Source organism: Marmota marmota, unplaced genomic scaffold (assembly GCF_001458135.2).
Source record: "Marmota marmota marmota unplaced genomic scaffold, marMar, whole genome shotgun sequence".
In the NCBI taxonomy this organism is placed as follows: Eukaryota; Metazoa; Chordata; class Mammalia; order Rodentia; family Sciuridae; genus Marmota; species Marmota marmota.
This window is the reverse complement of record NW_025999869.1, coordinates 25,452,864-25,468,265: the sequence shown is the minus strand read 5'-3', so window position 1 is coordinate 25,468,265 and position 15,402 is coordinate 25,452,864. Positions and strand designations below refer to the sequence as shown.

General features: G+C 36.3%; 1 protein-coding gene across 1 annotated transcript in view; it reads left to right on the top strand.

Annotated features, from left to right (window-relative positions):
* The window catches only part of Sar1b (secretion associated Ras related GTPase 1B), a 25,511-nt gene that overhangs the window by 6,745 nt on the left and 3,364 nt on the right, over positions 1 to 15,402 (top strand). Inside the window, exons 2-4 of the mRNA XM_015492773.2 lie at positions 4,366 to 4,441; positions 8,057 to 8,176; positions 14,202 to 14,267. Coding sequence (XP_015348259.1) covers positions 4,384 to 4,441; positions 8,057 to 8,176; positions 14,202 to 14,267 — 244 coding nt within the window. The 5' untranslated portion in view covers positions 4,366 to 4,383. The remainder of the gene's footprint in view (positions 1 to 4,365; positions 4,442 to 8,056; positions 8,177 to 14,201; positions 14,268 to 15,402) is intronic.

The window sequence follows — 15,402 nt, the reverse complement described above, 5'->3', positions numbered from 1 at the left end:
CCAAAAAAAAAAAAAAAAACACCACTGGTGGCTCTTCATCCACTGCATAATTTAGGTGGCCAAATAATTTATCACCTAAACAGGGGCCTTTCTGAGTGACGGAAGCACTATTAAAAATTACAGAGATATAATAGGTATGAGCTGAGAGTCTCTTCAGCAGACTGATAGTTATGGTCACCCTGACAACATAACAAGTCAAGTCCAAGATAAAATTTTGGTAAAGCCATTCTGGAGACAGTGTACAGATGGATAGAGCCAGTGGCGCTCGCCTGTAATCCTAGTGGCTAGGGAGGCTGAGACAGGAGGATTGTGAGTTCAAAGCCAACCTCAGCAACAGCAACTCAGTGAGACCCGTTTCTAAATAAAATACAAAATAGGGCTGGGGATGTGGCTCAGTGGCTGAGTGCACCTGAGTTCAATCCCCAGTACTTTTCCCCTCAAAAAAGATGGCTAGAGACACATTTTGAGATGAAGGTGGTAGTTAGAACTGGTTGTGTTGGTGAATACCTGTAATCTGAGCAGCTTGGGAGGCTGAAGTGAGAAGCTGAGACAGAAGGATTGTGAGTTCAAAACCAGCCTCAGCAACTTAGCAAGGCCCTAAGCAACTCAGCGAGACCCTGTCTCTAATAAAATATAAAAAGGCTGGGAGCTGGAGTGTGCATGTCTATAATCCTAGCAGCTCGGCTCGGGAGGTAAGGCAGGAAGATTGAGAGTTCAAAGCCAGCCTCAGCAACTCAGTGAGACTGTGTCTTTAAATAAAATACAAAAAATAGGACTGGGGATGTTGCTCAGTGGTTAAGTGCTCCTGGGTTTAGTCCCTGGTGCCACCCCCCCAAAAAAAGATGGTTGTCAGGAATGTTATATAAGGATTATTTTTTTAAATTATGTATTTATTCCAATTTGTTATACATGATGACAGAATGCAATTCATTTCATATTACACATATAGAACACAATTTTTCAAGTCACTGATTGTACACAAAGTATTTTCACACCATTCATGTCTTCATACATGAACTTAGGGTAATGATGTCTAACTCATTCCACCATCATTCCTACCTGCTTGCCCCCTCCCTTCCACTCCCTCCTCTTTGCCCTATCTAAAGTTCCTCCATTCCTCCCATCCTCCCCCCATGGCCATTATGAGTCAACATCCTCAAAGAAAACATTCGGCCTTTGGTTTTTTGGGATTGGCTTGCCTTACTTAACATTATATTCTCCAACTCCATCCATTTACCTGCAAATGCCATGATTTTATTCTCTTTTAATGCTGAGTAATGTTCCATTGTGGTATATATCAAAGCTTCCCTAAGGATTATTTTTGATGTACTTAGGCTAGAACCCAAAACCTTATGCATATTAGTCAAGTACTCTACCACTGAACTACATCTCCATCGCCCCCACCCTGCCACTTTTTTTTTTTTTTTTTAGGAGATAGAGTCTCACTCTGTTTCCCAAGCTGGCCTTAAACTCCTGGGCTCAGACATTGCTACCTAAGCCTTCTGAGAAGCTGAGACTGCAGGTGCATGCCACCATACCTGGTGACAAAAAAGTTCTTGACTCAGTGGTTCCTATTACTCTGGCTCCTGTCTCACTAGTTAGCACCCATTGATTTTTACTCTCTGTTCAACCCTATCACAATCGTGTCACCCAACCATACTTGACCTTTGACCTTTACCTATTCAGTTTCACACCTCTGTACACTGTAAGTTCTTCACAACCTTCTAGCAAATTCCTACTTAATCTTTAAGACTCAGGCTAACTATTATCCCAGAAGGCTTTCCTTAACTGCACTTTGTTGCCCTCTGTAGAATTGTGGACATAGGGCTTTGAGTAGAAACATAAGAAGCAGGATTGATTTCTCTTTTTTAAGAAGCAGGATTGGGGGCTGAGGTTGTAGCTTAGTGGTAGAACACTTGCCTAGCATGTGTGAGGCACTGGGTTAGATTCTCAGCACCACATAAAAATATAAATAAAGATATTGTGTCCATCTATAGCTAAAAATATTTTTAAAAAGCAAGATTGGTTTCTCTCTTTTTTATATACAGATATAAAAAAACATATTAAATAGTGTGTGTGTATGTCATACTTGTCTAAAGAATGATAAAGAAAGCACACCCTTGAAAAATTTTGAACTTGACCCAAGTTTCGGGCCTGTTCTTTTATTCCTATCTGAAAAATGAACTTTGTTGACCTTTTTTATATTTTTATATGTGTGATCCTTCTTCTCTCAAGAGGCTTTTTCTCATATTTCCCATATTACTCTATTAGTTTATCAAATCTGTTAAGTAAATAATGAACTAAACTATATTTTATTTTCTATGATTTAAAAAAATTTTAGCATTGAGCAATATGATTAAAATTTGAAAAATACAGAAAGATAACAGGCAAGAAATTTACCACTTAGCACCACTTGCTATTTAAAAAACAACAAAAAAAGGGTCTTTATTCCACACAGGTATAATCAGACTTTTTTCATTACCACAACCTTCTTATAAAAGTATCCTCTTTCTTGGACACAGCCATATCAATGTTTATAGCAGCACAATTCACAATAGCTAAACTATGGAACCAACCCAGATACCCTTCAATAAATGAATGGATTAAAAAATGTGTATATACACAATGGAATATTACTTAGCAATAAAAGAGAATAAAGTTATGGCATTTGCAGGTAAATGGCTGGCATCGGAGAAGATAATGCTAAGTGAAGTTAGCCAATCCCCAAAAAAACAAATGGCGAATATTTTCTCTGATATAAGGTGACTGACTCATAGTGGGGTAGGGAGAGGGAGCATGGAGGAATAGAAGAACTCTAGATAGGGCAGAGGGGTGGGAAGGAAAGGGAGGGGGCAGGGGATTAGCAATGATTGTGGAATGTGATGAACATCATTATCCAAAGTGCATGTATGAAGACAGGAATTGATGTGAACATACTTTATGTACAAAATTGTGTTCTATATATGTAATAAGACTTGTGATGCATTCAACTGTCATGTATTTAAAAAATAAAAGCAATTGAAAAAAAAAAAGAAAAAGGCTTCAGGACAAAACAAACAAACAAAAATATCCTCTTTCTTTTCTCTCTGCTCTTCCTCCTTTCTCCCCCCAATACCCACTACAAGGATGTATTAATGTCCCATGACTGTATATACTATAATTTATTTAACTTACTGAACATAGATTATCTCCAATTTTTTTTTTTTTTTTTTTTTTTTTTTTTTTTTGGTACTGGGGATTTAACCCAGGGGTGCTTTACCACTGAGCTACATCCCCAGTCCTTTATGTTTTTTATTTTGAAATAGGGTCTCACCAAAGTTGCTGAGGGCCTTGCTAATTTGCTGAGGCTGGCCTTTAACTTTTGATCTTTCTGTCTCACCCTCACAAGTTGCTGAGATTATAGGTATATACCACCATACCTGGCTCCAAAATTTTTCTTAAATAACACTAATGAAGAGTATATTTATGCATAAAGATTCTCTACGTTTAGGATAATTTATAAAGAATTCTTGGATCAAATGATATCAACAGATACATTGCCAAATTGGTTTTGAAAAAGATTTGTACTACCAGGCACGATGGCACACTCTTATAATCCCAGTAATTTAGGAGGCTGAAATAGGAGGATTGCAAGTTCAAGACCAGCCTCAGCAACTTGGGTAGGCCCTAAGTAACTTAGTGAGATCCTGTCTCAAAATAAAAAATTATAAAGGGCTGGGGATGTAGCTCAGTGACAAAGCCCCCCTGGGTTCAATCCCCAGTACCGAAAGAAAAAGTAAAAAAATTTTTTAGAAAGAAAAATAAAAGAAAGATTTACACTAAGCCAGGGACTGTGGCACACACCTATAATCTAGCAACTCAAGGCCAGGCAGGAGGATGAGAGTTCAGTGGTAGAGTACCCTGGGTTCAGTCCCCAGCATGGCAATATAGCAAGACCCTATCAAGAAAGAAAAGAAGGAAGGAAGGAAGGAAAAGAAAAGAAGGTTGGTTATGTAACTCAGTTGTAGACTGATCCTGGGTTCAATCCTCAGTACCACCCCTCTCCTCCAGAAAAAGAAGAAAAAATTGGTACTATTTTATACTGCCATGAACTGTGTGCCTTTTTGCCCCTTTCTTTTTAGTTCAGATTGTTGTTAATTCTCTTTCATTTTGTTACTTAGATGGACATAGAACATTCTCTACTTAGTATTATAATGACATTTTCCTTTTTTATGTGTCAGTATCCATTAAGTTATGGGGGCCTGGATAATAGTGCTTAACTCTTTATAGTAAGATTGTTGTAGTATTATTTATTCAAAGTTGGTGTTAGTGTTTAATGAATGTTGGTATATAATGTTGACTACTAAATTCAAAACTCTTTTTCAGACCCTGTAAGATTTGGATATGTCCTTCATATTCGATTGGATTTACAGTGGGTTCAGCAGTGTACTACAGTTTTTAGGTAATGGCTGCCCTTTGTTCTCCATAGTTATCCCATTTAATCTGTTTATATATAAGTATGCTTATTTGCATAGAGCCTTTTTATATATTATATAAGCCAGTAGTTAAGAATGCAAGCTTTTTTGCTTATTTATTTTTTGTGGTACTGTAGGTGAATCCAGTGATGTTTTACCACAGAGCTACCTCCCCAGCCCTTTTTATCTTTGAGACAGGGTATTGCTAAATTGTTCAGGCTGGCCTTGAGTTTGTGATCCTCCTGCCTCAGCTGCCCAGGCAGCTGGGATTATAGGCATATAATGCCCAGCAAGAATGCAAGGTTTAAAATCATAACAATCATATTAATTATTCATCCCTTTACCCCTTCCCCCACCCCACCCCACCCCGCCAAACTAGGGATTGAACCAGAGACAGTTTACCACTGAGCTACATCCCCAGCCCTTTAGATTTTTTGTTGCCTCTGCTAGTCTCAAACTTGCAATTCTCCTGCCTTAGCCTCCTAATAGCTGGGATTATAGGTATGCACCACTGTGCCTGGCCAAATTAACTTCTGTTGATATATATATGGCTTTATTATTGGAATAATTAACAAACATTTGAAGATATTGCCAGTCTCCTAATTTTCAAATTTTACCCTGCATTTAGTCTCTCTGTAATCATCAATCTTTTGAACTGGATTTCATGGCATAGTTTCAGACAGGTCACAGTGCTTACAGAATTATATCTCCTATATAAATATTTCTTCTTCCATGAACATTTTCTTGACAAAGGAAATAAATTTTGTAGTCAATTGCACATCTGTAATCTAGCTACTCAAGAGGCTGAGGCAGGACTATCATAAGTTTGAGGTCAGCCTTGGCAATTTAGTGATACTTTTTCTCAAAATAAAAAAATAAAAAGGTCTGGGGATGTAGCTCAGTGGTAGTGTACCCTGGGCTCAGTCCCCAGTACCACACACATAACACACACAAATGCACAAGAAAAACCATAAGCCTCCATTTGAGTATGATGTGTCAAAATGCATTCTATTGTCATGTGTAACTAATTAGAACAAATAAAAAATATTTTAAAAAATTAAAGGGGAAAGCAGAATATAACAAAAAAAAGAAAGAAAAACCATAAGTGCTTAATATCCTAAAAACCTCATTTATTAATTGAGTAAATATTTTTTTGAGCTTCTGCCATGAGTAAAGATAAGTCCTGGTTCTCTTGCAATTCTATGGGGTTAAAAAACTAAGCACCTAAGAAAGTTGAAGGTTGAGGGTATAGCTTAGTGGTAAAGTATATGCTTAGACTGTGTGAGGCCCTGGGTTTAAGTCCCAGCCTCAAAATTTGATTTTAAAAAGTAAAGTTAAGGCCAGACATGGTGGTACACACCTGTAATCCCAGCTGCTCAGGAGGTTCAGGCAGGAGGATCACCAATTCAAGGCCAGGCTGGGCAGTTTATCAAGACCTTATTCCAAAATAAAACAGAGCTGGAGATGTTGTTCAATGGTGGAATGGTTGCCTAGCATGTGTGAGGCTCTGGGTTTGATCCCCAGTACTAGCAAAAAAGGAATGAAGTTCAATATTTAGCTTTTAAATGCCAGTCTACTATAAATTGGTCAATGCTGCATTTTCAGCATTTATAAATTTATCATTGCCTCATTGGTATGTCTAAGATTATGTACTTGGGATTTTTGTTTCTGTTGTTATAGCTTAGTTTTATATAATCCTATGATCAACAGTTTAGTCTAATTTAGTAAGTTAAATTAAATTCAACAATTAACCTCTTAACTTTTTAGCCGAAAGAATGCTCACTGTTATTTTTTCACCAAAAATACTTGTTTTCATTCATGAAAAAAAATCTATTTTTAATCAGTCATGGTGACACAGGACTGTAATTCCAATGACTTGAAATGCTGAGACAAGATCAAATGTTAAAGTCCAACTTCAGCAATTTAGTAAGACCTTGGCCCCAAATGAAAAAATTTAATTTTTTTTTTTTAAAAGGACTGAGTTGGACATGGTGGCACAGACCTGTAATTCCAGTGGCCCCGGAGGCTGAGAGGAGGATCACAAGTTCAAAGCTAGCCTCAGTAACTTATCAAGGCCCTAAGTAATGTAGCCAGATCTTGTCTCAAAATAAAAAAATATATAAAAAGAGCTGGGGGGCTGGGGATGTGGCTCAAGCGGTAGCACGCTCACCCGGCATGCGTGCGGCCCGGGTTCGATCCTCAGCACCACATACAAACAAAGATGTTGTGCCCGCCGAAAACTAAAAAATAAATATTAAAAAAAAAAAAAAATTCTCTCTCACTCTCTCTCTCTCTGTCTCTCACTCTCTTTTTAAAAAAAAAAAAAAAAAAGAGCTAGGGGCTGGGGCTGTAGCTCAGTGGCAGATTGAGACACCCGGTTCAATCCTTAGCACCACATAAAAATAAGTAATAAAATAAAGGCATTCTGTCTACACAACTACCAAAAAAATTATTTTAAAAAAGGGCTGGGGACATGGCTCAGGGTTCAATTCTTGGTACCAAATAAATAAATTTAAATAAATAAATAAATTTATTTATTTATTTAATAAATAAATAGCTATATGGGGATATAGCTCAGAGATAGAATGCTCCATCCCCAGAATTTTAAACAAAACAAAACTTTATTTAAAAATTTCCTTCAGCCTGGGGATATAGCTCAGTTGGTAGAGTGCTTGCCTGACATGCACAAGGCCCTGGGTTCAATTCCCAGGACCAGCAAAAAAAAAAAATTATCCTTGCTGGGTAGGGTGGTACACACCTATAATCCCAGCAACTAGGGAGGCTGAGGCAGGAGAATTGCAAGTTCAAGGCCAGCCTCAGCAATTTAGTGAGGCCCTAAGCAACTTAGTAAGACCCTCTCTCAAAATAAAAAATAAAAAGGGCTGGTCTGGTGTTGTAGCTCAGTGGTAGAGTGCCTGCCTCACCCACATGAGGCACTGGGTTTGATCCTCAGCACCACATAAAAATAAATAAATAAAGATTGTATCCATCTACATCTTAAATAAATAAATAAATAAATAAAAAGGGCTGGGGATATAGCTCAGTATTAGGATTCCTTTGGGTTTAATCCCCAATAACAAAAACAAACAAACATTTTTTTCCTCAGTCTAGCCTTATAAATACATGATATCAAGTATTTTTTTCAGTGTTTTTCTAATAGAGAACACAGATTTTACCCCTAAATTGTGAATGTATCAGCTTTTTACTATTGCAGATATGTTTAGGAAATACAAATATTTCACCAACTGTTGTCAAGTTTAGTTTTTTAATTATTTGAAGTCCCAAATCATGAATAGATGTAAAATAGTTCTGTTAAGACTGAAAATAAATTAATTTTTTTTTAAAAGAGAGAGAGAGAGAGTGCAAGAATTTTGTTTTAATATTTATTTTTTTAGTTTTCGGCGGACACAACATCTTTGTTTGTATGTGGTGCTGAGGATCACCCGGGCCGCACGCATGCCAGGCGAGCGCACTACCGCTTGAGCCACATCCCCAGCCCTGAAAATAAATTTAGAAATTCATGCTTATTCAGGCAAAATTTAAAGTCATTTGGATAATCTATGTCAATATCACTTTGACTAATCAGAGCTTTTAATCTACAGGATTATATAAGAAAACCGGTAAATTGGTATTTCTTGGACTGGATAATGCGGGAAAAACAACATTGCTACACATGCTAAAAGATGACAGACTTGGACAACATGTCCCAACCTTACATCCCAGTAAGTATATTCCCCCATCTGACATAATACTTGATTAAAGTGATGCTGAGTCATATGCACTAACCAAAAGGGATTTGTTTTTGTTTGTTTTTGATGGATATATTATGATCAGTTTGTGTGAACTGTTCCTAAAATAGTATAATAAATAATAAATTACCTAGCTTCCAAGGAATATATTTAGGTCTTCAAATAATACTCATACTATTTTATCTATTACTACTTCCTTTTCTAGCTAAAAAACTTAAAAAAATTCTCAGAGATTATGACATGATCAGTATATAGTCGTGATTATCTTGTTTACATAGCCTGAATTTCTAATGTATTTTAAAACCAAACTATTTTAATCACTTGCTCAGTAGATAGTTTATGGTTTTATACATTGCTGGTAACGCTCAACTTGTTACTCAGTTATTTTTTTAATTCCTGAAAATGTCAACAATATCTAATATACACCCATGCTAAAGGATGTGAGGCTGACGGAGGCTAAGGATGTAGCTCAGAAGTACAGCAAATGGCTAGCATGCACCAGGCCCCTAGTTTAATCCCTGGTACACACTATAGAATTATGCCAAAAAACAGGGCATGTACTGATGTAGAAAATTGTAAAGCAGGGGCTGGGGTTGTGGCTCGGTGGTAGAGCACTTGCCTAGCATGTATGAGGCACTGGGTTCAATCCTCACCACCACATAAAAATAAATAATAAAGTTATTATGTCCATCTACAACTAAAAATATTTAAAAAAAAAAAAAGAAAATTGTAAAGCAATTTTTAAAATACTTTCCTATTTTCTTTTAGAAAGACATTAGTAATCATCCTGTAAATTACTTAATTCATACCATCCTGAAATAAGTTTATATAATGAGTATGTTTTTTTTTTTTTTAAACAGTTACATATGTTAGAGAGAGAGAGAATATTTTGAATATTTATTTTTTAGTATTCGGCGGACACAACATCTTTGTTTGTATGTGGTGCTGAGGATCGAACCTGGGCCTCACGCATGCTAGGCGAGTGCGCTACCGCTTGAGCCACATCTCCAGCCCCAATGAGTATGTTTTAGAAAGTAAAGCTAATGTTAAAATGATTTGGGGTAGGGGATACTCAGGATAGAACCCAGGGACATTTAACCATTGACCCACATCCTCAACCCTTTTTTATGTGGAGACAGGGTCTTTCTGGATTGCTTAGGGCCTTGCTAAGTTGCTGAGGCTAGTTTTGAACTTGTGATCCTCCTGCCTTAGCCTCTTGAGCCACTGAGATTATAGGTGTATGCCACCATGCCCGGCCTAAAATGAATTTATACATACCTGTGACCTTACTTTTGCTAGTGAAAGATTATAAATCAGGTAGGTACAATGTTTAAAGAAAGATAATACAAGATTAATGATGTGGGGTTGGGGGATTTAGCTCAGTGGCAGAGCACTTGCCTAGCACACACAAGGCCCTGAGTCTGGTCCTCAGCCCTAGGGGGAAAAAAAAGGATTAATGATGGATTAAGGAGTGTATTTATTTATTGTGGTGCCAGCAATGGAACCCAGGTCCTTGCACATACTAGGCAAGTGCTCTAACACTGAGCTGTAATCCCAGCCTGGTGTAGCTTTATTTATTTTTTTTTAATTTTTGTTTTGTGTATATATGTGTGTGTGTATGTTTAAACTTGTTCTCTTTAGATATACATGACAGTTTGTTTCTGTCATGTTATACATACATGGAGTGTAACTTCCCATTCTTATGGTTGTACATGATGTGGAGTTACACTGGTCGTGTATTTATATATGAATGTAGGAAAGTTATGTCCAATTCATTCTACTGTCTTTCCTATTCTCATCCCTCCTTCTTTCCTTTCATTCTCTTTTGTGTAATCTAATGAACTTCTCTTCTCTCCCTGCCTTATTGTGTGTTAGAAGTCACATATCAGAGCCAGTGTAGCTTTAATAAGGAGTATAAAATTGAAAACTAGACCAAAAAGCAGATAATAGTTGTTCAGTAAATGTTCAAAGAGCAAGTGTGGTAACACCCACCTATAATCCCAGCTGTTCTGGAGACTGAGGAAGTAAATTTAAGGCCAAACTCTAGTGAGAATCTATCTCAAAATAAAAAAGACTCGAAATGTATCTCAGTGGTAGAGTGCCCTTGTTCAATCCCCTGTAGTGGGGGTGAAAAATGACTAAGGAAGGAGAAGAGAACAAAACTATTTTTTTCCATAAAACTATTAGGTTAGAAAACGAACATTTCATAAAATTGATAAATCTTTTTTATATTAGAAGAGGGGGGGGCTTGATAAATAAGATTCTGATACAAGAACAGTACTGTTAGAGAAAATGATCATGGTGAAATTTAATATATAAAATTGCAAAAACAGCAGAATTGGAAGAGACCTACCTCTAGAGTGGTATAAGTTGCTTTCTTACTTTTTGATGTTGCTGTCTTTCATTTATTCACCAAATATTGAGTGCTTACTTCAAAACCAAACATTTTTCTAAATGCTAGGGATACAACAGTGGCACTAAACAGATGCTGTCTTCACTTTGCTGCAGCTAACATTAATTATAGCTCACATTTTTTAATTAAAAGAATATGTGAGGGGCTGGAGCTCAGCAGTAGGGTGCTCACCTAGCACCTGCAAGGCCCTGGGTTCGATCCTCAGCACCACATAAAAATAAATAAAATAAAGGTATTGTATCCAACTACAACTAAAAAATTGTGGTTTTTTTATATATATATGTATATATAAAGAATATATGTGAGGGCTGGGGATATAGTTCAGTAGGTAGAGTGCTTGCCTTACATGCACAAGGCCCTGGGTTCAATCCCCAGCACCACAAAAAAAAAAAAAAAAAAAAAAAAAAAGTAACATACATATATCCTGTGATATAACAATTCTACTTTAGGTGTTTTATCCAGGAAAAATGAAGACATATTTACCAAAAAGTTTATACAGGAGTCTTTAATCCAGCTTTATTTTGTAGTTGCCAAAAAACTAGAAACACCTCAGATGTCTATTTAAAAAAGAATGAATATGCAGTGGGATACAACTCAGCAAGAAAGGGAATAAACTACATTCAGTCATATTATACTACACAGAATAAGCTGATCACCAAAAGTTACCTGCTGTATATTTATCTCATATTTGAGAACAGGCAAAACTAACCTATGGTGATAGAATTCAGATTAATGTTTGTTTCTGGGGGGTGGAGCTGGTAATTAACTGGGAGGAGACAATAGGGGACTTTTCTGGGATGTTTTAACAGTGTTCTGTATCTTAATTAAACCAGGACTTTAAAAAAAAAAAAACAGAACGAAGAGTGTATTGGTGATTATAACCACAGAAGTTTTTTGCCAGCCATATCCAAGCATTATCTTTTCCTTATGGTTAGTGACTTTGAACAATGATTATATAAATATTTAATTCATTTGCTACTCTAACAATAGTTTGTTAATAAAATAAACTACTCTGAGCTAGAGTAGTTAACACTAGCACTTCCACTGTAATTATGGGGGAACTTCTGTTTCTGGTCTAGAAGGAAGAGTAACAGTATGAAATTATTCTTTCACTATAAATGATTAGATAACTAGACAGAAAAATCATATGACTACAACTGTTTTCAAGGATTGGGCAATTGCACAAGATTATAATTCCTGAAAGAAGGAAAACTTCTTTATTCTAGCTTTCTGATAGGAGGTAATTTTCAGACCATTGTGCAAAGAAAGGAAACCCAAACATAGCCCTCTAGTCTTGCTAAGTTGGAGACAAGAGAACAGACTTTGGGGAGGCCAAAGTAATGAGAGTTTGTTGGGAGGGAAGGGGGAGCTCAAGAGAAATAACTCTAGAAATGTGCATGGCTGAACACCATTCTGTACGTGCATACAACAAAAACTCCACAAGGTTAATCAAGGAATCATTTCTGGAGAAAGAACAATTATAGGGAGCTATCAGCCAAATCATTACTAAAGCTTACAAAGGACTGTGAATATTCAAGTCCTTCTAGCTAGAATGGGCATATTTGATCAGATACACAGGCATTGAATAGAGGACCCAGAGGGATCATACTTTAGTAGTGGGGCTAAAGTAGCCCCAAAGAAAAGCTGTTTTTTCCTAACAGAACTTAAAAATGAATCTACAGGCAATTTACAGTCCTCCAAGGCAAAATCCAAAGAAATACAACAAAATTTAGCATCCATTGTTAAAATTACTAGACACATAAAGAACTAGAGAAGTGAGGCGAAAAATGCAATCAGAAGAAACAAACCCCAAAGTGATAGAAGATGATGGAATGGACAGATAAGGTCATTAAGACAGCTGTTGTGGGCTGGGGATGTAGCTCAAGCGGTAACGCGCTCGCCTGGGTTTGATCCTCAGCACCATATAAAAATAAAATAAAGATAAATATTAAAAATATAAAAAATAAATATTAAAAATTTAATATTAAAAAATTTAAAAAATAAATATTAAAAAATTCTCTCTTTCTCTCTAAAAAAAAAAGCTGTTGTATGCCCAAGGATTTAAAGGAAAACATGTACTTAATGAGGAGAGAAATGGAAGATGGAACCAAATGGAACTTTTTTTTTTTTTTTTTAAACCAAGGATTGAACCCAGGGGCACTTAATTACTGAGCCACATCCCCAGCCATTTTTATTTTTTATTTTGAGATAGAGTCTTGCTAAGTAGCTGAAGCTGTTTTTGAATTTGTGATTCTCCTGCTTCAGCCTCCCAAATCTCTGCAATTATAGGCCTGCACCACCATGCCCAGCCCCAAATGAAACTTTTTTTTTTTTAATTTGTTTTTTTTTTTTAGTGAGAGAGAGAATTTTAATATTTATTTTTTAGTTTTTGGCGGACACAACATCTTTGTTTGTATGTGGTGCTGAGGATCGAACCCGGGCCGCATGCATGCCAGGCGAGCGCGTTACTGCTTGAGCCACATCCCCAGCCCCCAAATGAAACTTCTAACAATGAAAATTTCTTTGGATAGGATTAACAGCAAATTAGACAGTGCCAATACTGCAGAAGGAAAGACCAGTGATAGGCACTAGACCGAATGAAGCACAGAGGCCTCTCAGTGTCACCAGTTGCTATGTATGCGCGGAGGACCGAACTAGCTCGCAATAAACACCTCTTTGCTGCTTACAAAAAAAAAAAAAAAAAAGAATGAAGCACAGAGAGAAAAATGACTGAAAGGAAAATAAAAAGAGCCTCAGTGACTTATAAGACAATATCAGGTAGTCTAAGAGACTTGTAAGTGAAATTCCAGAAGGAGAAAGGAGAGAGCAGAAAAAATTTGAAGAAGTAATGTTTCCAGTTTTTTATTATAAATTCTGTTTGCTTTTAGACTGTCTTGGGACTGGGGATATTGCTCAATGGTAGAATACCTGGAGGTACTAGGTTTAATCCCCAGCAGTCTCTGGGGAAGAATGTTTTATGATGGCCATAAGAAAATATTATTAGATTATTTCACTTGCATCATTTAAGAAGAATTACAAGAGCTGGATACAGTGGTGCATGCCTGTAATCCCAGCGGCTTGGGAGGCTGAGGTGGGAGGATCATGAGTTTAAAGCCAGCCTCTGCAAAAATGAGGGGTTAAGCAACTCAGTGAGATCCTATCTCTAAATAAAGTACAAAATAGGGTTGGGGATGTGATTCAGTGGCTGAAGGACCCTAAATTCAATCCCCAGTACTCCCCTTCAAAATAAAGAATTACATGAAAATGTTTTAGATTGGAATAGTCATTTGAATTCAGAACCATAATTGTCTAGGTTAATATTTTCGGCAGAAATGAGAAAAGGAAAAACAAATGTTAGATTTATTATGGATAGTGATTATCAGAATTGGCTATTATGATTTTTTGTGTTATATTATCTGTTTTAATTGGATTATAACTAATCATAACAAAATATTCTTTTACTAGTTCCTAAATGTTTCATTGTCCTTATTTGTAATTACAGTAAATCAAATATTAGGTTATAATGCATGCTCTGAATGAATTTCTAATTTTTATATCATAAAAATATTGTATTATTTTTTTTAGCTTCAGAAGAATTAACTATTGCTGGTATGACTTTTACAACTTTTGATCTGGGTGGACATGTTCAAGGTAAGATTCTGTTACTATTACAGTCACTTTGTTTTATTTTAACTTGGTTGAAAGGCCATTATGTTCCAGTGCATGAAATCTCATTCTATTTAAGCAAAGCCAGAGTAGACTTAAAGTTTAGGGATTATTATTACCCCCAGATAAATGCTTTAAAAGCAAGAGGTAATTTTCATAATATTCCTGGTCAGTTTTAGTGTAAGTTGCTTATGGTGATTAAAAATATGAGTGAAATTTAGCTTCCATTCTTTCTGCTTCAGTCTACCTATCATCTGTTGTTGTAATTATGTTATGAATATGTATCTGCTCTGAAAACACCTTCAGTAGATAATTCATTACTTAAAATAATAAGGCCAAATTTATTGACCTGGCATTCAGTGTCTCTGGTATGTACTATGGACTTGTCTTTTTTTCCCTGATATTCTCCTCTCTACTCCCTCCCTCACCCTTTATTTTATTGTATTTTATTTTATTTTTATTATTATTACTATTATTATTATTTTCTTTTGGTGGTTCTGGGATTGAGCATAAACCAGGGCCTTGAGCATGTAAGCAAACCCTCTACCACAGAGCTACATAACCAGTCTTTTAAAAATTTTTATCATGAGACAGGGTCTCACTATTTGCCCAGGCTAGCCTTAAATTGGTAATGTTCCTGCCTAAGTGTGAGCTACTGCACACAGTCCCATTCTGTTTATTCCATCCAAACCAAAGCTTAGTGATCTCTGTGCTTTTGCTCATGCCATCCCCATGTGTATATAAGTAACTAGTTCAGGGCCCAGTGTACATTCTGCTGCCTTCCCGGGGAAGCCACTCCCAGCTTAGAGTGCTCTCAGTTTAGCTTCCTTAGACTTTACAGTGTGCACAGGTCTGCAGCAAGCTTAGGAAAGACTATCTTATCTCCTAAATTAAATTGTAGGACTAAAATTCTACAGAAATCTAAATTTATTTTTTATCCCCAAAAGTACTTGACAATGTCCAGCACATAGTAAGTCATAACTAATGCATATTACAGAGTTAATGGGCATTCTAAAAAGCTGTTCTTATGTATATTTGAAAGGATTTTAAATGGTTGTGGCTAGTGTAAGCACATTTGATACATAAAATAATTGATACATAAAATAATTATATATATATA